At 40.1% G+C, this 25,541-nt stretch overlaps 1 protein-coding gene across 2 annotated transcripts; it reads right to left on the reverse strand.

The window, feature by feature from the left end:
* Positions 1-162: 162 nt before the first annotated feature.
* Positions 163-12,738, reverse strand: LOC111181040 (zinc finger protein 525). 2 transcript variants are annotated; one of them, XM_089902111.1, is made up of 3 exons: positions 12,646-12,738; positions 11,155-11,281; positions 163-276 (listed from the first exon to the last, which is right to left on the reverse strand). In XM_089902111.1, the coding sequence occupies exons 1-3, from the start codon at positions 12,658-12,660 to the stop codon at positions 236-238; spliced, it is 183 nt and encodes a 60-aa protein (XP_089758237.1). In that variant the 5' UTR covers positions 12,661-12,738; the 3' UTR covers positions 163-235. The 2 variants fall into 2 exon arrangements, with proteins under 2 accessions (XP_089758237.1, XP_089758236.1); XM_089902110.1 differs by lacking the exon at positions 163-276 and adding an exon at positions 289-4,665 and having other exon boundaries at positions 12,646-12,675.
* Positions 12,739-25,541: the final 12,803 nt, after the last annotated feature.

A 25,541-nucleotide genomic window follows, 5' to 3' on the forward strand; every position in this document is an offset into this window, starting at 1 on the left:
CAACTAGAGGAAGCCTGCATGCAGCAATGAAGACCAAATGCAGCCAAAAATAAAATAAAATAATTTTTTATTTTTATTTATTTTTGCGGTACATGGGCCTCTCACTGTTGTGGCCTCTCCCGTTGCGGAGCACAGGCTCTGGACGCGCAGGCTCAGCGGCCAGGGGTCACGGGCCCATCCGCTTCGCGGCATGTGGGATCTTCCCAGACCAGGGCACGAAACCGTGTCCCCTGCATCAGCAGGTGGACTCCCAACCACTGCGCCACCAGGGAAGCCCTAAAATAAAATAATTAAAAAATATATATATTTGATGAGATTATGGCTGAAAAATTCCTGACCCTGAAGAAAGAAACAGATATCCAGGTACAAGAACCACAGAGAGTCCCAAGCAAGATGAACCCAAAGAGACTCACACCAAGGCTGAGAGAATGGCTTTGGAGGTGGTATGCTCTTACAAGAGCATAAATTGCTCTTAAATTGAGAATACCATGAATTAGAATACAGTTACATGCCCTATAATGGGAAGGCTCACACAAGCATAGTGCCTTCTATTTACCAAATGATTGCACAGGAAGGTCCCCGTGAGGCTCACAGTTCTCAACTGAGATTAGCAGGACAGGTGCCACCTCAAAGGAGCAATCTGAGACTCACAAAGGTTAAACAACTTGTCAGGACCCAGAAGTTCTGCACAAAACTCAACTAGTAATCCTCATACTACACCAGAACTATCTTTATACTCCTATTCTTGTCTCATGCTGTATAAAATTAAAAGAATCTCCCCAACTGTCACTACTGGAAGTGCATGTGTTTTATTTCAGGAACTATGACATTCACCAGTATGCCCATAAAATTCTCTTAAAAGCACTAGGAATGCCTGGACCCCACTCAGAGTTTTTGTGCAGAGACATACGGTATTAGAGAACCATATTAGAAGACACATTCCATCCAAAAGGTAAGACCTGTGCTTGCGCATCTTTCTCCATGGTCAGGCTCTTGAGAAGCCCTGCCTTGAACAACCAAGCTTCTGATCCCTGTTTTTAAGGACAAGATTGAAGCTCTGTTCATTCAGAAATGAAAAGAATCACAGTGGTGCTTCTAGACTTCGGTCTTCCTCTTTCTTCAGAAGGTCTGCTCACTTCATGCAGGACTGGTGGTGGTTCCAAAACGAAGTATCCACCAATCCATATACAGCAAACACATTAAATACCGAATTCTCTAGTTCTACCCTTGTGCTTCTGATTCAGGAGTTCTTGGAAGTAGAGTAGACCTGTATTATGTGGGATGTAGGCACATCCACATTTACAATACTCATGAAACAGGAAGAGGTGATGAGTAGACAGTTGTAAGAATTATTGTTAGACTCATTTATCATATCCTTTATTCTCATATCAACAAACAGCTGGATTTGAATTTTGTAAAAGCCACAGCAAACCACATTCCCTTTAACTTTTTATTTTGAAATAATCACAGATGTACAGGAAGGTACAAAGATAGTAGAGGCATTCACCTAGTTTCCTCCGATAGTTATATCTTACACAAATATAGTACAGTATCACTCTGTGGACACAGTAAACAAATTTGCAACCAAAATCGCTGAGACAATGTTTCTGCCCAAAAGCCATCACTGTCCTGGAGATTCCTGTAAAGATGAAGACGAGGGAGTTGGCTACAGGCAACCTGACCATCAAATCTGTGGACCCTAACCTTCACCTAGAGAAGGAAAGCAAGATATAACGGTAAAGAAGAGAGAAATTCTCCAGGATTCTACTCATAGTCTGTGATAAGAAGACCATTTCTATTGCCAAGAAAACCTGGAGGATCTGTTAGCTCCCAATGACTGACATATTTCTTCTGGGGGATGCTGCAGGAGAACCTGAAGCAATGGTTATATTTATGATTTCAACTGAAATTCAATATTCTCCATTTACCATTAGTTCTCACTGAGAAATATTTACTTAAGTTTTACTTCCATTAAGAGCCTTCTAAGAGTTGAATATGTAACTCTGAAAAACCTTTACAATGTAATAATCACTGCTAGGAAGCTCAGTAACATCTTCATTCTTCACAAATCTTGGAGATGGAAACTACTACTATTTTTATTCTAAAGAGGAAGAAAACTTAAGCACAGGGAGTTCAGTGATTTCAATAAATTCACACATTGGTGAGCAGCAGATATGGGGACTTCAACTTAGTGGAGACGGTAACAAAGTATAGTATTTAACCATCATGATATACTGAAGAAGTTTAGCTATGTTCTTCCAATAATCTAGACCTATATTTAGTTGTTTTTGTAACTTGTCAGCATGTTTTAGATTAGTGGTATGTTATTTTGTAGTTTTGGCCGTGACAAGTTTCCATTTGAGTAAAGATTTTTCTATATGCCAATACCAATTATGCATCAAGCTTTTGAGATCTTAATAAAATGCAGATGCTCTGACTGCAACACAGAATAACAGGAACCTGGCCCATGACCAATTCGGATTTAATGACTGTAAGACTGCGTCAACATTAGTATGGTAACAGAGAGGCTCTTTACGCCATGAACAAAACGAGGTGGCACCTATCACTGGAATTGAACAATTGCATGATACCCTAAAGTGTGGTACATAAAACACTACAATACAATAAATACCCTACAATACAATAATACCCTAAAGTGTGGTACAATAAAACACTACAGTAGGGCTGCAGGATACAAGGTTAATGTATATATACCACCAATGAACAAGTGCAATTGAAAATTAAAAACAAAAACCAAAAATAAAGGAAAGAAAATTTAAAACAAAGCACTTTTTACATTAGGACCGAAATTTTTAAAAAGTTCCTTTACAGGTGTAAAGTTCCTTTACAGGTGTGTTTCATCATGGCAGCACATGAGAGGTCTGTGATGAAGATATAACATCATTAACAGATTTTGAACCTCAGATTAAAAGTCACTAAAAATGGAGCCTTATCAAGAAATCTAAGAATAAAAACATTTCATAACTTGGTAAGTGGGCCTTTTCAAACATCCTTGATCCTTTGACCCCCCCCGCCACCATCTCATGAATTTTAAATGATTTTAACTTTTAATTACTCTGCAGAGTGTAACATGATTTGACTAATCTTCAAGAAGGACTAGACTTAGTTCTCCCTACTAATAATTCCCTGATGCACGGTACATTCTGAAACCTGCTTCAACAATTTACCTCACTCATTATATTTGTAAGGGTTTTCTCCATTATGAAATCTTTGGTGGTCCTGAGGCCAGGTCATTTCTTGAAGGCCTTAATATATTCTCCTGTAAGGTTTCTTTCCAGTATAAATTTTCTCATCACTCCAAACATATGAACATTTAATAAAAGCCTTACCACACACTTTACATCTGTATCTTCACTCCATGTATATTCTGGTGTCTGTTGAGACTTGAGTACTGCTTAAAGGCTTTGCCACACTCGTGACACCTGTAAGGTTTCTCCCCAGTATGAATTCTCTGATGAACTGTAAGGCTTGAATTCTGACTGAAGGCCTTGCCACATACATGACATTTATATGGTTTCTCTCCAGTATGAACTTTCTTATGTTGAGTAAGGTTTGAGCTCCCAGTGAAGGCTTTGCCACACTCATGACATTTGTAAGGTTTCTCTCCAGTATGGATTCTCTCATGGCCCCAAAGGTGTGAACGTGTGGTGAAATCCTTACCACACTCATTACATTTATAAGGTTTCTCTCCAGTATGGATTCTCTTATGTTGAGCAAGATTTGAATGCTCAGAAAACGCTTTGCCACACTCATTACATCTGTAAGGTTTCTCTCCAGTATGAATTCGCTCATGACCCCAAAGGTGTGAACGTATCATAAAGTCCTTACCACATATGTTACATTTATATGGTTTCTCCCCAGTATGAATTCTCTGATGCCTTGTGAGGTTTGAGAGTCTGTTAAAGGTTTTGCCACACTCACTACATTTGTAAGGTCTCTGTTCAGAATGAATTCTTTGATGATTAGCTAAGACTGAGCAATGGCTAAAAGCCCTCCCACAGTCATTACATTTGTAGGGCTTTTCTCTAATATGTGTTTTCTGGTGTCGTGTAAGCAATGAAGGATGTGTTAAAACCTTCCCATTTTTATTACAAATGTTGGTTTTGACACTAGAAGGAATTATTTGAAGTGGTGAAACTGAGGAACAGTTTTTGATAGACTTCTCAACGTGATTACATTCGTAAATTTTCTCCTCAGTTTGAAAAATCTGCAGTTCAGCCAAATGTGAATGAAGGCTTAATCCAAGCCTATTTTCCAAACATTTCAAAAACTTGTTTCCTGAATAGCCTATGCTACTTTTTAGTTCCTTATTCCTCATATATGACTTGTAATACTTGTAATATTGAGACATACTTCTTACAGAAACATTCTGCTTTAAAGGAAAATTATTCCAGGATTTATGATGTTGTTGATCTCTACTACCAGTGAGATTTTTGCAAGGGGTTGTAGTCACTCCTTTGTAACTTTTTTCTTCATATTCCCACTGATTCGCAAACTTGTGCATATTTTGCTGGACTTCACTGAAATCAAAATCATCAAAATCATGACTTACAAGTCTTTCAAAAGCCAATGTCTGAAATAAGTCTCCATTATTAATGTCCTGTTTTGGTGATAATTCTTTGATCACACATCTGGTAGACATATCTGTAAGATATAAGGCTTCCTTTTAACCAGATTGGAAGATAGATATTTTATGCTGAAAAATATAATATTACACCAAAGGTAAAACTCACAATTAACAGACTTATCAAGCTTTACAACCATGGTCTGCAAATGTTTAGGAACACAAATGAATAAGATTCCTCTAAAAAGAAAGGGTGATTACACGCAATTCAAATTATTTTCAGGAAAGCCTATTTTCAAATGCTCTGTTATCAAAAGTTACAATAACCTTGAAAGAAAAGGAATTTCCCCACAGGCACCCCAAAGCACACACCAACTCATGGGAGGCATACAACTGTCTAACATTTGAAAAATAAAAGATATTAAAAATAATCACTGGGGTCCAGTGGTTAAGACTCCATGCTCCCAATGCAGGGGGCACAGGTTCAATCCCTGGTAGGGGAACTAAGATCCCACATGTTGCATGGTGGGAGGAAGGGAGGGAGGGAGGGAGGGAGGAAGGGAGGGAGGAAGGAAGGGAGGAAGGAAGGGAGGAAGGAAGGGAGGAAGGGAGGAAGGGAGGAAGGGAGGAAGGGAGGAAGGGAGGAAGGGAGGGAGGAAAAGTTTCTTAAGAAAATTAATATTAAAAAAAACACTACTGAATACTTGTATACAACACTAAAAGAACACTGTAAGAATAGCAAAACATTATTTTGAATACTTGTTATACAACTATACCCATGAAAAACAGGCATACTGCAACATAATGATTAGTTCACTGTGCTTATATTACATAACATATGCTAAATATTAATTATCTGTTAATCAAAATAAACAGTAACAAACATTTTAGTAATGTGAGACAAATCCAGCCATAAATCATAAATAATAAGCATTTACATTTGTTAAATACACACACACACAGACACACACACAGTGTATGTGGAATTCTAAAGAATTCACCTATAAGACTAAAAGAAAGAACGCACAATATGAGAACTGGAAAATATGTTAAAAATCACTGATTTTGAAATAAAAGGTCCAGGTAAATATGTAATATTACAGAAATTAATGGGGAAATGTGACAACAAAACTGACAAAGCAGGGAACGCCAAATGTACTTCTCTGTACAAAACAAGAAATGAACTCACAAAAACTGTCAGAATCAACTTTATAAGAACTCTGGAAATTAATCAAAGGATTCCAGCTACCAGGAACACTCTTAACCAAGAAAAAGGCAGCTGTTTTTTCTTACCTTGACCCATCCCTGTTCCTCAGCTAGGCAGTGGCCTTGAAGATGAGAACCCACAGGCTGGTACAGGTTTCCAGAACCAGAGGTGACAGAACAGGCCTTATAAAGAATTTCAACTGGTTGGGTTTTGGTTTTTTGGTTTTGTTTTTCTTGTTTTGATCTGCCTGATGGATACCTAAAGGACTGGCTCAAAGTACTTGCAAAACTATACCTAGGTGGAACTGCTAACCTGAGGGCTTGGTCAAAAACATTTAAAGGTAAATATACTAGCCACTGCCACCTAGGGCAAGGGATAACAACTTGGGCAAACAATGGACAAATCGAAAACCCTGAGAAAAAAGTGGGGAGTGAGTTGTACTGGGAATTAAGGACTTTGAAAATCTCCCACATATTCCAGGGAATCTAGATAGATTTGGGCATGCCTAGGACTGGCAATATAAGAAAAGACCTGAGAAGCTCCTAAGCCCTCATGTCCAGCTGAACATCAGATTTTCTGCAAGAAGTGAATGCTAAGGCAGAGTTGTAAACTCCTTGCCTGAGTGTTTAAGGAACTCTCCAACAGAAAGAGCTCATCTACAAAGAATATAAGGTGGTTTTGTTTTGGTTTTGGTTCCAGGTGTTTAAGGAAATCTGTCAAATCACTAATTGACCAATAAGTCAACAAAGACTTCAGTGGCCACACACAGCAATGAAAACACATCACACAAAATTAGTTGAGAGAAATAAAGACACAACAGCAGTCACAAGAAACAACAACAAAATCCAGGGGGGTGAGTGTGGGGGGAGGAGTGGATTATGATTTCCAAGGTTCCAACATACTCAAAATATCCCATTTGTTAAACAAAAGGTTACAAAGCAGGCAAAGTAACAATAAAGTACCAATATAACCCATACAGAAAAATGAATAAATAAATAGCATAAATTGTCCATAATGGAGCCTAAACTTTGGACTTAAACAACAAACACTTAAAATCAACTAATTAAGCTAAAGGGAATGATGGACACAGAATTAATGAAGGTAAGGAAAACAGTGTTTAAACAAATAGAGAATATCAATAAAATGATAGAGATTATAAAAAGAAACTAAACAGAAATTCTGGGGCTGAAAGGTAAATTTATCAAAATGAAAAATTTCCTAGAGAGGTTCAGCACCAGATTTGATTAGGCAAAAGGGAGTATCAGCAAACTTATAGGTAGATCCATCAGAATTACCTAGTCTAAGGAGCAGAAATAAAGAAAGACTGAATATAAATGAACAGAAACTCGGAGACCTGTAGATACCATCAGTGGACGAACATACGAATAATGGGAGTCCCAAAGAGAATGAGAAAGAAGGCAGAAGGAATATCGGAATATGGTCAAAAATTTCTTAAATGTGAGTAAAGACATGAACCTACAAATCTAAAAACTGAATGAACCGCATGTAGGAAAACTCAAAGAGAATCACACGATAACAAATTATAATCAATCTGTTAAAAGACAGAGGGAAAGAGAGAATCTTAAATGCAGCAAGGGAGAAGGTAGGTATTTGTCATATACAAAAGATACTCAGTAAGATTAAAAGCTGATTTCTTGCCAAAACCATGGAGTCCAGAAACAGTGGATGACGTATTTGAAGTGTTGAAAGAGGAAAAAAAACTGTCAGCCAATTCTATCTCTAGAAAAACTGTCTTTTAAAAATGAGGGAGAAATTATGACTTCCAAGATAAACCAAAGTTGATGGATTTTCTTACGACTAGACCTGCCCTGTAATAAATAAAAGAGAGAACACTTCTTTTTTTTTCCTTTTCCATTATGGTTAATTACAGGATATTGAATATAGTGCCCTGTGCTATACAGTAGGACCTTGTTGTTTATCCATTCTATATATAATAGTTTGCATCTGCTAATCCCAAACTCCCAATCCATCCCTCCCCTACCTCTCCTCCCCCTTGGCAACCACAAGTCTGAAAAGAGAGAACATTTCTTAATTCATTCTATGAGGCCAGCATTATTCTGATACCAGAGCCAGACAAAAACAGCTCAAGAAAAGATACTACAGACCAACATATTTTATGAATATAGATGAAAAATCCTCAACAAAGTACTAGCCAATTGAATACATAGCATATTAAGATTATATATCATAAAAAAGGCAGCCTTGTTCCAAGAATTCAAGGGTAGTTGGTTCAACATATGGAAATCTATCAATATAATAGCCCACATCAATAGTAGGGGGGGGGGGGAACTTACATAATCATCTCATTGTATGCAGAATAGATATTTGAAAAAAATCCAGAAACCGTCATGATGAAAACAGTCAGCATACAGAAAGTGAACTTCCTCAACCTGATAAAGATCATTTATGAAAAACTCACAGCTAATATCATACACAGTCAATGATGAAATAATAAAAGCTTTCCACCTAAAATAAGAAATAAGACATGATGCCCACTTTCACCACTGCTATCCAGCTATTCAGTGTTGTACTGGAAGGTCTACCCAGAGCAATTAGGCAAGAAAAAGAAATTAAAAGTATATAAATTGGAGAATAAAAAGGAAAATTATCTCCATGAGATGACACAATCCTGTATAAAATACACACACACACACACACAAACAAGACCTACTAGTCTTAGAAACGATGTCAGCCAAGTTGCAGGATACAGTATCTACATATGAAAACCAGCTGTTTCTATACATCAACAATGAACAATTTGAAAAAAATTTTTAAAAATAATTCCACTTACAATAATATCCAAAGAATAAACTACCTAGGAATGAATTTAAGCAAGGAGATGAAAGACATATAGGCTGAAAACTACAAAACATTGCTGATATAGATAACTATTAAGGACCTACTGTATAGCACAGGGAACTCTACTCAATACTGTGTAATGGCCTATATGGGAAAAGAATCTAAAAAAGAGTGGATATCTGTATATGTGTAACAGATTCACTTTGCTGTACATCTGAAACTAACACAACACTGTAAGTCAACTATACTCCAATAAAAATTAAAAAAAAACATTGTTGATAGAAATTAAAGAAGACCTAAATAAATGGGAAGACACTCCATATTTATGATAATATTTACCAATATGGTCTATAGATTCTATGTAAACACTATCCAAATTCCAAGAACATTTCCTGGAAAAATGGAAAAGATGATGAAATTCATACGGAACCGCAAAGCGCCCTGAACAGTCAAGACAATATTGCAAAAGATATGATATACACAGAATAGATAAATCCACAGAGACAGAATGCAGACTGGTAGTTGCCAGGGACTGGGGACAGAGGAAAATGTTGAGAAACTGCCTAGCAGGGAATGAATGCTAATCATACTTTTTTGAACAATAAACAATGGCATACACATGCAATGAACACTGTTGCAAGAACAACAGTTTGGCCAACGGTCTCACTGATATGTGGTTATGAACTTGCAATTTTCTCCCTAGAATAAATCCCTGTATCTGAGACAACCCCAAATCAAACAGGATGATCGTTAGTATACTTAATCAACATTGCCACACTGCCCTTCAGAGACACTTTTGTGATGATCCACAAAACCCAGAAGGACAACTGGAACCATTTGTGTCAGGCTCTCATGATACTTTCTATCTCAGCATCCTGGAACATGCTGACCACTCTACTCAGTTACTTCAGAGGGCACTTGCCCATGAAGCAGGATGATATTGTAACATCTAAATCAAAGCATTCTCCACTCAGAATTTTACCCAGTGAAACTCTTCGTGGGAGAGTTCACTAGAGCTTCTCCAGCACCTAAAGGGTGGGTTATCACAGCAGAAAACAGAGAATAACATTTCAGACACCAAGTAGGTGTATTTCAGAAGCAAAATCACACACACTCAAAAAAACATGGAAATCAGGTACAGCCCAAGTTTTTCCACATTTGCATACTAAGTAGGCACTGCAAGAGAGAGAAAAATAAAAGATACGAGAGTAAAGCAAGGGATTCAGATTTTGTGGGATGTTGAAATGGGCCCTGGGGTCTGCCTACAAACCCCAAAATGTGCCTGAGATATGCCCCCCCGAAGGACTGGGGATCAAAGAAAGGTTCTCTCTGCCCACTGTCTTTACAATACTGCTGAGGAACAATCTCAAAAGATTCATGCTAGTCCCATGATACATGCTCCTAAAGGCAAAAGCAGAAACGAAGAAACGTCTGAGGCACCTGAAGGGGCACAGAGGGCTTGAGACAGGCCCCTGTACTCGCCTGGGGCCCCAGATGCAGTGGATGAGCAGCCCGTGTCCCCCATCCCCAAAAGAAGGTCTCTCACGTATGTGAAATGGGGATGGAAGCTAGAGAAGGAGAGGAGCCGGGACAAGGGAGACCTCAGCTTGATGTGTGTGGACTGAGAACTGAGTCTAGAATGAGAGGCTGGTCCCCCAAAGTCCAAATACAAAAACAGTCACAGATGGCAGGTAACAGAAAGTTGTGAGTCAGGATAAAGACTTTGCCTTTGTCTTTGCAACGAGATGGAATACCACTGGGACGGGAGGAAACTTTTAAGACACATGAATAAGAGGAGGGGAAGTACAATTTCCTTCGAGAGCTCGCAGCAATAAACTTCTGTCTTCCCAAAGACCTCTCACATTTAGGAAGAATTTCCTAAAAAACATTTGATGAAGTAGCCACCTCTTTGCCGTCTGAGTTCTTCCGTATGTTCGTATCGTTGATACATTCCCGCCCACCTGATTTTTTTTTTTTCTCTCTATTTTCACCTCACTCTTCAGAGGCCAGGGCTCTCTCCCCTGCTCCAAGATGAAAATAATATTCACCTCAGAAAGACAGACTCCTGCTTACATGAAAAAAGGTGAATGATGTGCTGTGCCTTTTCCGTAATATAATTCCAGCCCTTTGCCCAGCTGAAAAGGACAATACAGATGGGATAGAATAGTATTTCACAAATTTGTTCAATGACGGTCTTCTTCCAAATGCTTAAAGGATATTTTAAATATACAGATATGTAGCTTTCTTCCAAGAACTACTAAACCAATAGTACAGAAGTAAAAGTGGGCAGATAGCTTAAAATTTTGCCATAAGGTTTTGTGCTTACTCAACTTCCAGAACCACCACCACCTAGCATGTCGTGGACAGATCAGCTGAAGAAAGAGGAGGTTTAAATTCCAGACACTCCATTATAAAGCCCCTCATTTCTGAATCAACGTGGCTTCAACCGTAAGTGAACAAGGCAGGGGTTCCCAAGAGACTCAGGATAAATGCAAAGACACCCTAGGGCAGATCCCAATTTCTGGAGGGAAACTATCCTCACCCAGGGAGACCAGGTTCCTGTAGTTCTCCAACATCACGTCCCTGTACAAGGCCCTCTGAGCAGGGTCCAGGCATTCCCACTCCTCCTGAGAGAATTCTATGGCCACATCCCTGAATGTCAACAGTGCCTGAAATAAAAACACATTTCACCAAGAGGCCATCAGGAGAGTACTTATCTTCACAGCAAATGGGAAGTGGAGAGAGGTGCCAGCATCAATTAGATAGAAGTCAGTGTCCTGATAGTGCCACAAAGAGAATCTTGAACAATATATCCCTAATTTTGCTTTATTATACTTTTCTATCAGAGGATATCAAATCTACTAAATTACTGAGGAATTTAAAATTGCATGCAAAAAAAAATATATATATATATACACAAATGAAAAAAATTCAACAAAGGGTTGTCTATACACAGGTTCCAGACATTATACTCCAAATGATAACTAACTTCCAGATGAGGTACAGTAATGTCTTTAGGGATGACAAAGTCCACAGTAGCTTTAAAGAAAGGTGAGAACTGAAAAAATGGGATAATGATAATTACAGTAACAACCAAAAGTTACCATACAGTAAGCATTACTCCAAATGTTTTATAAGTATTAACTCATATAGCAACATAGCATCCAATTTATTCCCACCTTACAGAGGACCCAACTCTGTTATTCAACAGCTAATAAATGGCAGCCATCACCTGAACCAGGTTGTCCAGCTTTAGAACAGAACCTACAGCATCATACATTTAAGTATCAGATATGACATTAAAAGTACGATGACACAGTTGTTTCCTAACTGAGAAAACCTGAAACAAGTTCAAGGCTGAAAACACGGAACTGGCTGAAAGCTCAATACATATACACGTACACACACATGCGTACATACAATGAGCACTGTCCTTATTGCTCTTAACTCATTAACATGGCACGGTAGGAGAAAACTTAAGGACGTGGAAAGCATGTAAGACACACTTTCAAAGTTAAAATAAATATAAGACTTATTTATGAAATGATGGTGTTGTTTATACACACCATGGGTTCCTGCTCACATACACAAGTGGGTGCACTATAAACATACACACCAAAATTAACTGAAATAAAAGTGGTAGTGTCTAAAATGACATTTTTAAAATACACCTTCATTTTCTTTTATTTTTTACTTGTGTATTTCAGCATTTTTGGTACAATGAACATGTATAAATTGTACTAAATTTAATTAAGATTGTCAACATTATTCTATAGTAGCCTGGTTATTAAAAAACACTGCAAAAATTGAGAAAAAATACATCAGAAAACTTAACTTTGATCTCCATAAATACATAGAGTGTGTAAAAATACAGAAGAGAATCTGTGTGGCGATGAGAGAAGATTGAAGGAAGGCCGTGGGGCGAGTCCAAGCAAACCTGTCAGGCAGGATACTTGAGAGTGAGAGATTATCAAGTCCAAATGGCATTTCAGGACAGAGAGGACTGAACAGTAAACTAAGAATATGATTTTACCTGAGAAAGAGTCATTCCTGACTCCTTGTCCTTTCCTCTTCTTCCTCTTCAGGGCTTCTTTCTCAGGCAAGGTGAGCCCTGAGATGTCAATCCTGAGTGTCAAAAGATGCTGTTTAATGCTTGGAATCGACACACCCCCTTCCTGTACCACAACCACACACAGGGAGGACCTCAGCATGTGGAACAGACGGTCCTCTGCTGTAAGGTTTTTGACCCCTTTCTTCAGAACTCACTCCCCTCCTGGTTAAGCCACACACAAGCTGCAGCAGTGGGGACCTAGGAAGGACTGACCCTCCCCTTCAGGTCAGAGACCCGGTCCTGACCGAAGGCCATGCAGAGGACAGCACCCCCTCCACCCCTCTAGTTTAAGGGCTGGTCTCAGTCCTCAGAAACAGATGAGCCAGAGCCCTAGTGCTCAGGGCTGGATACAGATTCGATCACCTGAGACTACTTAGTCAGCCATGACCTAGAAGAAAACTCTACGGGAACTGGGCACAAAAGAGGTATCTGAAAATGGCTCAGCAATCTAATGGAAAGTCAGGGTTGAGCATCATTCAGAGGGGTCAACCCCAGCACACCTCCCACTCTGTGGCCCTGCTCTCTCCTCGGGCCCTGCCCCCTGTATCTGGATAGTGGAAGGGGAAGGAGCAGAGACAAACGCACAGAGCAGGCATTACAGGGTAGGGCGGGGGGAGGAGTGTGGCTGCAAATTTAAACGAGAGACTCAGAAAAGGCCCCACTGAGAATGGGGGCAGGTGTGTTATCAGAACAAAGATCTGGGGGAGGAGGTTCACCATGTGCATTTGAGGGGTCAAAGAGTTCTAGGAATCCCTGAGGCAGCGGTGACCCTGACTCCGGGAAAAGCAGAGACATCTGTGTGGCTCAATCTCAGTGAGAAGGGAGGAAACAAGCAGGAGATGATGTCACACAAGTACTGCAGGAAGCAGATCAGCAAGGCCCGTGGTCTTCAGACATTTTTCTACCCCATCCCAAGTGTATGTATTGTCTCATCCACCTTAACATCTAATTCTTTTGTATCTCAAGTTAAAACACATATGAATAATGTAATATCCTGTATATTTGAAAAGCAGCCAAGATGGTCACACTGGCCCCAGGAGGTATGCCACAGCTCTTAACGGAAATGTGCAGGGCTGTAGGGGCCAGGAGCTAATGTCCGCACAGTGTGGCAAGAAGATGCCTGTGAGACGTGCCAGCAGGGATGTGAAGGGCACCGCTGGACAACAGGAGTCTGGAGTTCAGGGCTGAGGTCTGAGAAGGAGATGTGGAACTGGGAGATGAGAGGATGTCTAAAGCCATAAGATAGGATGATGTGGAAAGTCACTGAGTGCGGCCGGAGAAAAGGTCCCAGATGGAGCTTGGGGCCCTGCCCCCATCAGCGACCAGGGGTTGAGGCAAAACCAGGAGAAGAAAATGAAAAGTGAACAAGGAGAAAAGAAAATTGAAACAGATGGCCAGACTTAAAATGGTAGTTTAAGTTTATCTTTAAATACTGGGATGTCCTGCAAGCCATGAGAAAAAAAAGAAAAAAGTGTTTAATGGAAGAGGGAGTGATCAACAGTTGCTGATAGGACAAGACAAAGACTGTGAATTAACCAGTGGGTTTAGAAACAGGGAGGACATTACAGCCTCTGACAAGGAAAGTGGGATGGTAGATGGGAAAGCTTGATTGGATGGGGTTCCAGCAACAGCTGGAAGCAAAAGCTGATGAACTATGTTTGACAAATGGTGCCATCATGTCCTCTTGCTTGAGGACAAATCACTGTTTATCTTGAGAACATGTACATAATGGGTTGTGTCTGCTTGGTTATAAAAAAGGGTGAGATTTCTTTCTGCCATAGCAATCTTTTTGGTGGAGTCCCTGTGACGCGGGTATATGTCCAGAAGTGCAATTGCTGGATCACACGGTAATTCTATGTTTAATTTTTTGAGGAAATTACCACTGTTTTCCACAGCTTCTATATCATTTTACCCTTGTAAACAATGCACAAAGGTTTCAATTCTCCACATTCTCTCCAACACTTGTTATTTTCAGTTTCTTTTGATAACAGCCATCCCAATGGGTGTAAAGTAGTATCTCACTGTGGTTTTGATTTGCATTTCCCTTACGATTGGTGATATTGGGCATCTTTTCATGAGCTTATTGGCCATCTGTATATCTTCTTTGGAGAAATGTCTATTCAAGTGTTTTGCCTCTTTTTCAACTTTGTTTTTCAGTGGTAGTTCTTTATATATTCTAGATAATAATTCTTTATCAGATATATGATTTGCAGAATTTTCCTCTTATTCTGTGGGTCGCCTTTTCACTCTGTGGATAGTGTTCTTTGGTGCACAAAGTTTTTTTATTTTGATGAGGCCCATTTAACTATTTTTTCCTTTGTTGCCCGTGCTCTCTGGTGTCACATCCAGGAGCCTGGATTTTGTCCCAAAGGCAATGGGAAGCCAGCAGAGGGGTTAATGCCAGGTACTGAAATGGTCTAACTTCAGATTTACTTCCGATGCAGAGACAGAATTCTGAGACAGACTCTGTCTCTGAGCCCTGTATCTTTCCTAGTAGTTTTCATCATCGTTGTTGGCCTGGCACTCTTTTAAGCTTATAATTACAATGGTTACCCTCTTGCAGAAAAATGCCACATAGATATCCATACAATATTGTCAATCATTTTAGGGGTCGCTGTCATTCAGCAATCCTGATCTTGTTCATCACCTCCGTGTTGTAGGTAGGTTCACAGAGGCCCAGAAGGGAAGTTACCTTGAGAACATCTGAGCTGAGTGAGAACTGCATGTCACTGAATTTTGAAAGGGTGGCCTAGAAGAGACAGTGAGCAGTTTGTCCTTATCATCTCATTCCCCTTTGAAAAATTCCAGGATCATGTTTAATACACCTGAGCAAAAGACACCTCTTTTGTGGTTTTAATCACATTGACCCCAAGCATTTACTCCCTCTTTTGCAGAAAATCACAGTGAAACACTGAAGAAATATAAAATGATGAACACAGATTTTGGTGCTGAAACTTTTAAAGAGGGTTAGCTATGGAAATAGGATCAGTGCAAATTTCTTTACCATGAACAGACGGGCTCTGTTAGAACAAAGTTTCAAGTCGATCCAGCCCATACCTCATTATTTTCACAGAATGGACAACAGGGACTTGAGCGGAACATCTACTTTGTAGCTCACAGCTCACTAATTCAATAAATCACACAAAGGGGACAAAAGAGGCTGCTGAATATTAGGCTAACTCACTAAACTAAGTTCTAACCATTAAGATGCTAGACACCCTTACCAAGTATATGCTGAAACAGTCTAAAATTATTTACTAAGTACTACACAATGTTTCAACATATGACAAACGGTAGAAAGAATGCAGTCTTTATAATCTGAACTAGACACAATATATTCAAAAGGGAAAACAATTTGGGACTTTTTTTTTTTTAATCTAATGACTTCTGGGGTCAAAATTTGTTTTTTAATTGAGACTACCTAATATTTAGAATAGAATGATGACAGCTGGTTATCACGTCACCGAAGCTTATTTCAGAAGCTGATAATTATTTACAGAGAAAGGGGAGTTCGGTATACTAAAATTTACCTCAACATACTTTTTAAAAGAATGAATTAAATGTAAGAGGGGTGCAAAAATGTATGTCCATTTAAAAGAAGAAAAAGCAACGGTTTTAATATTCCCTTAAAAAGCACCACGTAGTGACGGATTCAGTAATTTCTTGTCCCGGCTCACCTCCCTCACACCATTCCAAGCAAAGATGGCAACGCACAACTCACAGACAAGTCTCCCCTCGTTGTCAGAGTAAAGGGCTGCAAATGGAAGCTACACTGTGAGGCGAATAATTATAAAACGCACAAGCCTTATAAACAGGAGTTTTGCAACTCTCATTCTCATCTGTAAAATTAAAACAATTAAGCAAATTTTAAACTAAATATATTACAGAGCCACAAGGCAATATATCACACCTTAGCTATATCCCATCAAGTCACCACTCACGCAAAATCAGGTTCCCCTTCTTTCACTCTACTCTGTATTTCTGTTAATCTGTTTATGTCTCCCTTTCCTTGTTTCTCTCCATCGTTCTCCTTTTCTGTGTTTCCTCTCTCACTCTCGCTGCTCTTTCTCCCCTTTTCTCTATTCCTTTCCTTACACTTGTTTTGCACAAGGCTTGAAACCTATTTCAACTTCAGTTTCTCCTTCTCCCCAGTCTGTTCCCAATCTCTATATATGTCTGCCTTTTTCTCCCCGCATTTCTGTGTTCCCTCTGCTCTCCATTACATTCTTTCCTATTACACCCCCCCTGCCCCGCCTCACTGCATCCCTAGCTGGCTAGGTTCTCTCAGCGCTGTTTCTCACTCTGCCAACCCTAAGCCCTCGTTCTGTCCCTCCACTCAGCTCCCCCAACTGTTTTTCTCCTAACCACTCTGTCTGAAGTGGCTTGACCTTCGTGGCTGGAGCTCCTCCCTTTCCTCTGTGTTTCTATTTTCTTTTCTCCTCTTGCTACTTTGCCGAGTTATTCCCTTTCACTTTGTCTCTCTTCAAGTCCTTCCCAGATCCTCTATTTTTGCCTTTTCTTTATGCGCCGCCCCATTGATCTTATTCTCCCTCTCACTTTTCTATTTCTCTTCATTCTCTCTCTGTCTCTCTTTCTCCTGATCATCCTCACTCCCTTGTCCGGCCGCTTTCCTGGTCTCCCCTTTGCAATCATCACTTCCACAAAGCACCAGATCCCCGCGCGGGGGAGGTGACTTGCTCTAGGGGCACCCCGAGTTCTTCAGTCCTAAATCCCATCCTTCTGAAAAGTGTGCTCTTCCGAGACACTGGGCTTCTTATTAAGGGGGCGGGGGGGACGGGGGGAGGTTCCCAGGAAGGCGGTGGAGTCTGCTGAATCCCAGGGCCAGGGAGAAAGCCAGGCCTCTATGTGCCAAGAGGGACAAGGATGAGGGGAGACGCGCAAAGTGTTTGAATCTATCTCAAAAGTCCATCTGCCTTGACGCTGAACAGCGCGGGGCGGGAGGAGTGGTCAGTGAAGGGTTTTACAGGACAACAACGCGGCAGGCGGGTCTAATGGCCCGAAGGCCCAAAATCCATGGGCGGGGAAGGCCTCGGAAATATTTTAACCGAAAATGAACGCGGACCCCCAACCCAGCAGCGAAGCGGTCAGTCTTCGGGAACTCTCACCGGGACGCCAGAACTTACCGAAGGTAAGAGGCACGGGTGCAGGAATGTTAACGTCCGTAGCAACCCCAAAACTCCAGGCGTATAGGACTGTGGACTGAGACGCTCAGGTTTAAACTCAAAAAGACGAAAACTCACAGACGCCGACGCGACCTTAGCCTCAAGTTATCCTCTTCCGGTCTGCGAGATACTGCGCGTGCGCGCTTCTTTCGGGGAATGCTGGGGGCGGGGCCTAGGCGGAGCTCCTTCGAAAAGGGGCGTGAATGGTGGCCAGGCGTAGGCGGGGATCGCGGGGGGGCGTGGCGGAGCCGCGCCGGGGCGGGGCCGGGGCGGAGCCGGGGCGGACGGGGCGCCCCTCCGCAGCTCCCTTAGGGCATGTTTTCTTTCCGAGTTTGGATCACTTTGAATTTCTTTCCTGTGCCGCGGAGCCGGGCTGCTCCTTGCCTGTTTTAAGTTGATGTTTCAAACAACTTAAGGGGAAAACTTAGAGTTGAGAGGCCACTTGTTGAAAGCTAAGATGTTTACGTTTTAAGTAGTTGAAAACGAGCTTAGTCAAAAATCGTTTTTGCAAAGGGGTGCCGGGTCCTGAGAGAGAGACGAGGCGGACTCTGCGGTCTGGGAACCCGGACCTGGATTCAGAGTCGATGTGGGGAGATAGTTGGATCCAGGAACGCCTCCTGCAATTAGAATTTAATTTAAGCGATATAATTAAGCAAGGAGTGCAGTTGTCTGTGCAAGAAATGCAAACTTGAATGTGAAATGCAAAACTCTACGGGTGGGAAATGGGCCACTTCGTACGGACGTCCATCAGAACGTCATATCCATTTACATTCCCCATTCACCCTGTGCTCAGCCCTGTGCTCAGTTCCAGAGGCTTTCATAGGTACAAGACCTGGGCAGGGGGAGGTAGAGGCATGAGGCATATGATATTTAGGTCACCAACCACTGCTTTAAAAAAATTAAAAATCAAAAATTAATATAAACTGTATTGTTCTTTATAGTACTTGTTATTCTATTCCACACCTAAGGCGAATGATAAGTACCTCTGAGATAAATTCTTGTGACGTCATAATTCATTTGTCAGTAATTTCCAAAGATAACAATCTAATTCACTTCACATTTATCCAAGAGTAACTAGGAAGAATATTTTTAATAAAAATATTGTTTTACATTTTAGCTCTTTTGTTTATTTTCTATTTCTCAATGTTCTGTCAGGTGTGAATAACAAACCCTATATGTACTCTTTAGAAGCCTACTGAAGTTGTTTTCACCTCAAAAATACTATTGCAATATTTCCAGGGGTGTTTGATAGGGATGTCTATATTATTTTATATGAACCCTAAAGGAAGCAAACTAGATTTATAGAATTTCCAATGGTCTCTTTTATAGTCTTTAAGGCAATTTCCATGAGCTAATATCCACCATGAAATGTGTTTCTTTCAAATCCCTAAACGTAGAAGATTTCTCTCCAGTAATAATTTTTTAATGCGATAAAAGCATTTTGAATAAAAAGTCTTTTAACGTATATTTAATCTGTAAGGTTTCACTGCAGTATATATTATATGATTTTTCACAAATTTTAAGCATTGATTATAGCTTTTTGATGTTCATTACATTTGAATTAACTGATATTTAAGGCTTCAGCATCATTAGTCATAAATTGAAAAGATTTCACTCCCAAAATAATATTCTGACGATCCCCCACAGATTGACTTTTGGACGAGAACTTCACTACACACATTATATTTTTAAAAATTACTCTTGTGTATTTATTTCCTGATGTTTAGTAATGTTTGGCTTTTGGTTAAATACACTGCCCCTTTCATTATAGTTTTAAGATATCCCCCAGTATGCATTTCTGATGACCAATGATGATTCATGCTGCCTAAAGACCTTCCAAATTCACTGCATTCGTTAAGCTTTTTTCTAAATGGTATAACTCTGATATTTGTAATCAATGAAGAATGGATCAAAACTTTCCCACCTTTATTGCAAATATTGGTTTTGACACACGGAAGGATTCTTCCAAGTAGTGAAACTAAGGAACCATTTTGATAGATTTCTTATCTTGATTACATTTATTCTATGCATGCTCAATTTTAAATCTCTGCAGTTCACTAAGATTTAACTGAATGCTCAATCCAACCCTATTATCAAATTACTCCATGCATTTGTTTCCTGCACTAGACACATTTTTTAATGAAAAAAATATATACAGTGTCAGGGCTAGATTTTCAGATCTTTAGAAGGTAGACTGTGTAAATTATGCTGTATTATGTATTATTGCCAACTAGCCATGTTGGCACAAAAGAGATTTCAGCATGGACTCCCATGTTCTCATGCAAATAAATAAATGGATGGTGAAACTTTTCATCAGACAGAACATCTGGAGAGAAGCCGATCATAGGTGAAATTCATAAATCCACATTGCTTAAGGGAAGTTTTGTTGCCTGTATAATTTACAAGGGAGCAAAACAAACTAATTCACAAGAAAAAGAAAGGATATTTCCTTAATCGCAGGAAGATTTTGACATATGTCTCCCTGTAGTATTATAAAAACAGATGCAAATTATTAAAGATTATTAAAGACTTCAAAATAAAGACTTCAAAAATTTGAAAAACACAGGAAGTAGTTTGGCCTACTGTATTAAACTCTGTGTCAGAAAAATAGAGACACTACATTTTTAAAGCACACTGTAATATACAATATTTACGACTGCCAAAATTTTAAAAAATATCTCGACTTAGGTAAGGAGACACTTTATACAAAAGATGATTGCAAGTAGAGAGAATGCTCTGACCACAAGATCTGCACATCTATAATGGGTCTTTTAAAAAGGAACATTAAAAACTTAGGCTAAAGTGGGGTTTATCCCAGGAATGCAAGGATTCTTCAATATACGTAGATCAATCACTGTGATACACAATATTAACAAACTGAAGAATTAAAAACCATATGATCATCTCAATAGATGCAGAAAAAGCTTTTGACAATATTCAACACCCATTTATGATAAAAACCCTCCAGAAAGTAGGCATAGAGGGAACTTACCTCAACATAATAAAGGCCATATATGACAAACCCACAGCCAACATCATTCTCAATGGTGAAAAGCTGAAACCATTTCCACTAAGATTAGGAAGAAGACAAGGTTGCCCACTCTCACCACTATCATTCAACATTGTTTTGGAAGTTTTAGCCACATCAATCATAGAAAAAAAAATAAAAGGAATCCAAATCAGAAAAGAAGAAGTAAAGCTGTCACTGTTTGCAGATGACATGATACTATACATAGGGAATCCTAAAGATGCTCCCAGAAAACTACTAGAGCTAATCAATGAATTTGGTAAAGTAGCAGGATACAAAATTAATGCACAGAAATCTCTTACATTCCTATACACTACTGATGAAAAACCTGAAAGAGAAATTAAAGAAACACTTCCATTTACCATTGAAGCAAAAAGAATAAAATACCTAGGAATAAACCTACCTAAGGAGACAAAAGACCTGTATGCAGAAAGCTATAAGACACTGATGAAAGAAATTAAAGATGATACAAACAGATGGAGAGATATACCATGTTCTTGGATTGGAAGAATCAACACTGTGAAAATGACTCTACTACCCAAAGCAATCTACAGATTCAATGCAATCCCTATCAAACTACCAATGGCATTTTTCACAGAACTAGAACAAAAAATTTCACAATTTGTATGGAAACACGAAAGACCCTGAGTAGCCAAAGCAATCTTGAGAAAGAAAAACAGAGCTGGAGGAATCAGGCTCCCTGACTTCAGACTATACTACAAAGCTACAGTAATCAAGAAAGGATCGTACTGGCACAAAAACAGAAAGATAGATCAGTGGAACAGGAGAGAAAGCCCAGAGATAAACCCACACACATATGGCCACCTTATTTTTGATAAAGGAGGCAAGAATATACAATGGAGAAAAGACAGCCTCTTCAGTAAGTGGTACTCAGAAAACTGGACAGCTACATGTAAAAGAATGAAATTGGAACACTCCCTAACACCATACACAAAAATAAACTCAAAATGGAATAAAGACCTAAATGTAGGGCCAGAAACTATAAAACTCTTAGAGGAAAACATAGGCAGAACACTCTATGACATAAATCACAGCAAGATCCTTTTTGACCCGCCCCCTAGAGAAATGGAAATAAAAACAAAAATAAACAAATGGGACCTAATGAAACTTCAAAGCTTTTGCACAGCAAAGGAAACCATAAACAAGACCAAAAGACAACCCTCAGAATGGGAGAAAATATTTGCCAATGAAGCAACTGACAAAGGATTAATCTCCAAAATTTACAAGCAGCTTATGCAGCTCAGTATCAAAAAAACAAACAACCCAATCCATAAATGGGCAGAAGACCTAAATAGACATTTCTCCAAAGAAGATATACAGATTGCCAGCAAACACATGAAAGAATGCTCAACATCATTAATCATTAGAGAAATGCAAATCAAAACTACAATGAGATATCGTCTCACACCGGTTAGAATGGCCATCATCAAAAAAATCTAGAAACAATAAATTCTGGAGAAGGTGTGGAGAAAAGGGAACCCTCTTGCACTGTTGGTGGGAACGTAAATTGATACAGCCACTATGGAGAACAGTATGGAGGTTCCTTAAAAAACTAAAAATAGAACTACCATACGACACAGCAATCCCACTACTGGGCATATACTCTGAGAAAACCGTAATTCAAAAAGTCATGTAACACAATGTTCATTGCAGCTCTATTTACAATAGCCAAGACATGGAAGCAACCTAAGTGTCCATCGACAGATGAATGGATAAAGAAGATGTGGCACATATATACAATGGAATATTACTCAGCCATAAAAAGAAATGAAATTGAGTTATTTGTGGTGAGGTGGATGGACCTAGAATCTGTCATACAGAGTGAAGTAAATCAGAAAGAGAAAAACAAATACCGTATGCTAACACATGTATATGGAATCAAAAACAAAAAATGGCCATGAAGAACCTAGAGGCAGGATGGGAATAAAGATGCAGACCTATTAGAGAATGGACTTGAGGACATGGGGAGGGGGAAGGGTAAGCTGGGATGAAGTGAGAGAGTGGCATGGACATACATACACTACCGAACGTAAAACCGATAGCTAGTGGGAAGCAGCCACATAGCACAGGGAGATCAGCTCGGTGCTTTGTGACCACCTAGAGGGGTGGAATAGGGAGGGTGGGAGGGAAGGAGACAGAAGAGGGAAGAGATATAGGGATATATGTCTATGTACAGCTGATTCACTTTGTTATAAAGCAGAAACTAACACACCATTGTAAAGCAATTATACTCCAATAAAGATGTTAAAAAAATAAAACAAAAACCAAAAACTTAGGCTAATACTAACAGTGCACTTGTTCAAGAACTTTGAGATATATGTCTTTGAATGGCATTGAATGGCCTTGCATCTTCATTAAGGCTATTGTATCTGTCCCTGTCACATACAAGAGACATTAAGTACTGTATTGAAAGACGTTGCTCTAAATTACCAAAGTCAGAGGTCTATGTAACTGTTATATAAACAAGGAGAACCCAGCTGTTATAATAGGAAAAATGTTTTTTCCTTTGCTGTGTTTCTGATGCTCATGGAAAAAAAATCTGCAAACACTATCAACAATTTTTAGGGTCATGATTAGACAATAAAAGCAGTAATTAAAATGTCAGATGCAGGTAACATTCAAAAGTTTAATATGTCCTAGCATCCTCTCTCCTATCAGCTGAGCCCTGCTAGAGACAAGTAGGAGAGGAAATACTCTCACTTCCCCTCAGATTCCCTTCCTCTTCCCCATTCCAAGGTTTCTATTGGCTGATTTGTTTCACTAGCTTCACTACTCGCTGGTCTTGGCTGGTGTATAAAGCTGCAACACAGTAGTAGTTTTAAAGATATTTTAATTTTTATCCCTACAGAATTTGGCAGGACGATCACCAGTCCCGGAAATGCTCCGGAGGTGGGGTGTAGTGAAGTCCATGTCCCTCCCTTTTCTCAGATCCCACCCCCGTATTGGTCTCCAAGCCCACCCCAGCAAGCTACCTTGGGATACCTGGCCACAGTCTAGATGCTGCACTTGATGGCCATGGCCACGCCCAGAGCCCGCCCCCTGCACCGACAGGGAATGGCAACGCATGCACGGTTTCCAGAAGACCTGGAAGAAGATGGAGAGGATGGGGGTGGTGTTCACACCTTATGCAAGTGTTTCCGTCTTCCTGGTTCAGACTTGACATTTGCGGCCCTCTCATTCACAAACTGTCCACATGGATAACGGGGGGTGTCTCCAGACGTTAAAATTCCCACAGTAGTTTGTCCCGCAAGAGCCCCAGCTTCACCATGAGATGCTCTCAGCTGCAGGTCCTGGAGGTCTGCATCCACCTCATGCTAAAATCGCTCTGAGGTTGATCCCCTTCAGTGGCCTTTCTGCCTTGAGGCTGTGTGGACGCTGCCTGCTGTTGGGGAAATATAATTTAAAATGAAATATTTTTCCAAATCAGAAAACCTCTTCGCAAAAGCAGTAGAGAAATGGAAGACTTTTTTTTTTAATTGAATAAACATTAAACCAGAATGTGATGCAAATCACAGGCAATCTGCTGACACTAAAGAGTTTGCAAAATCAGAAATAAATCACAAAAAAATAAAAACAAATCACAATTTTATAGCCAAGCAGAAAAGTCTATTGCCTACATGTTCCCAAGATAAACAATAGCTAGTCATGAGGTGAGAGTACTTGCCCACACTATTTGTAACACACAGCTCATGCTGGATTCGTTGGTAGTTGGGGTGACCATCTTTTGTCCAGAGGAAAAAACAAACTTCTCGTAACTTTATGACAAGAGATAATTTTGCAGCTTGGAGCAAGGTTCCAGGAGACAGAAGTTAGGCTGCCACCCTCTGAGGAAAAAAGGACCCTCAAAATGGAGTCCAGGGACTTCCCTGGTGGTGCAGTGATGAAGAATCCACCTGCCAATGCAGGGGACATGGGTTCGATCCCTGGTCCGGGAAGATCCCACATGCCGCGGAGCACCTAAGCCTGTGGGCCACAACTACTGAGCCTGCGCTCTAGAGCCCGAGAGCCACAACTGCTGAAGCTCATGTGCCACAACTACTGAAGCCTACGCGCCTAGAGCCCGTGCTCTGCAACAAGAGAAACCATCACAATGAGAAGCCCGTGCATCACAACGTAGAGTAGCCCCCACTCGTCACAGCTAGAGAAATCCTGCGCACAGCAACCAAGACCCAACTCAGCCAATAAATAAATAAATAAAATCTATTTTTAAAAAATGGAGTCCATGTTGCTAAGAGAGTTACTTAAAATGGACCTGGCAGAGTTAAAGAAGGCAGGGTTTAGGCACATTCTTGGGGGTGGGGGGAGGGGGAGGCGAGAACCATGAACTTTTGAACTAGGCCAAACCATAAATAGTCCAAGGATTCCACAAGGATAATCCGCAACTTGTCACAGTAACAGACTTCTACCTCCCACTAGTGATAATGTAGGGGGGCAAAACTTGCCACACCAAAATGTCTCTTTGGCAAGTGGGTTATTTCAAGCTGAAAAGAATCAGTATCCAAAAGGCTCAGGAAAAAACACTGACCTTCCTCCTAACTGCCTAAAAGCATGTAGATAGAGGGCCTTTTCCTGGAATAGAGATATCA

This window comes from Delphinapterus leucas, chromosome 20, assembly GCF_059928025.1.
Source record: "Delphinapterus leucas isolate spDelLeu-1000000601 "Yukka" chromosome 20, BTC_Dleu_Yukka2, whole genome shotgun sequence".
NCBI classification, from domain to species: domain Eukaryota; kingdom Metazoa; phylum Chordata; class Mammalia; order Artiodactyla; family Monodontidae; genus Delphinapterus; species Delphinapterus leucas.

Bases quoted from the DNA above. Each gene is read 5' to 3' on its own strand.
- LOC111181040 (XM_089902110.1), bottom strand. The intron at 4,666-11,154 runs GTGAGGATAGTT...TATATCTTACAG, and splicing joins CAGGAACCTGGTCTCCCTGG to ATATGTCTACCAGATGTGTG.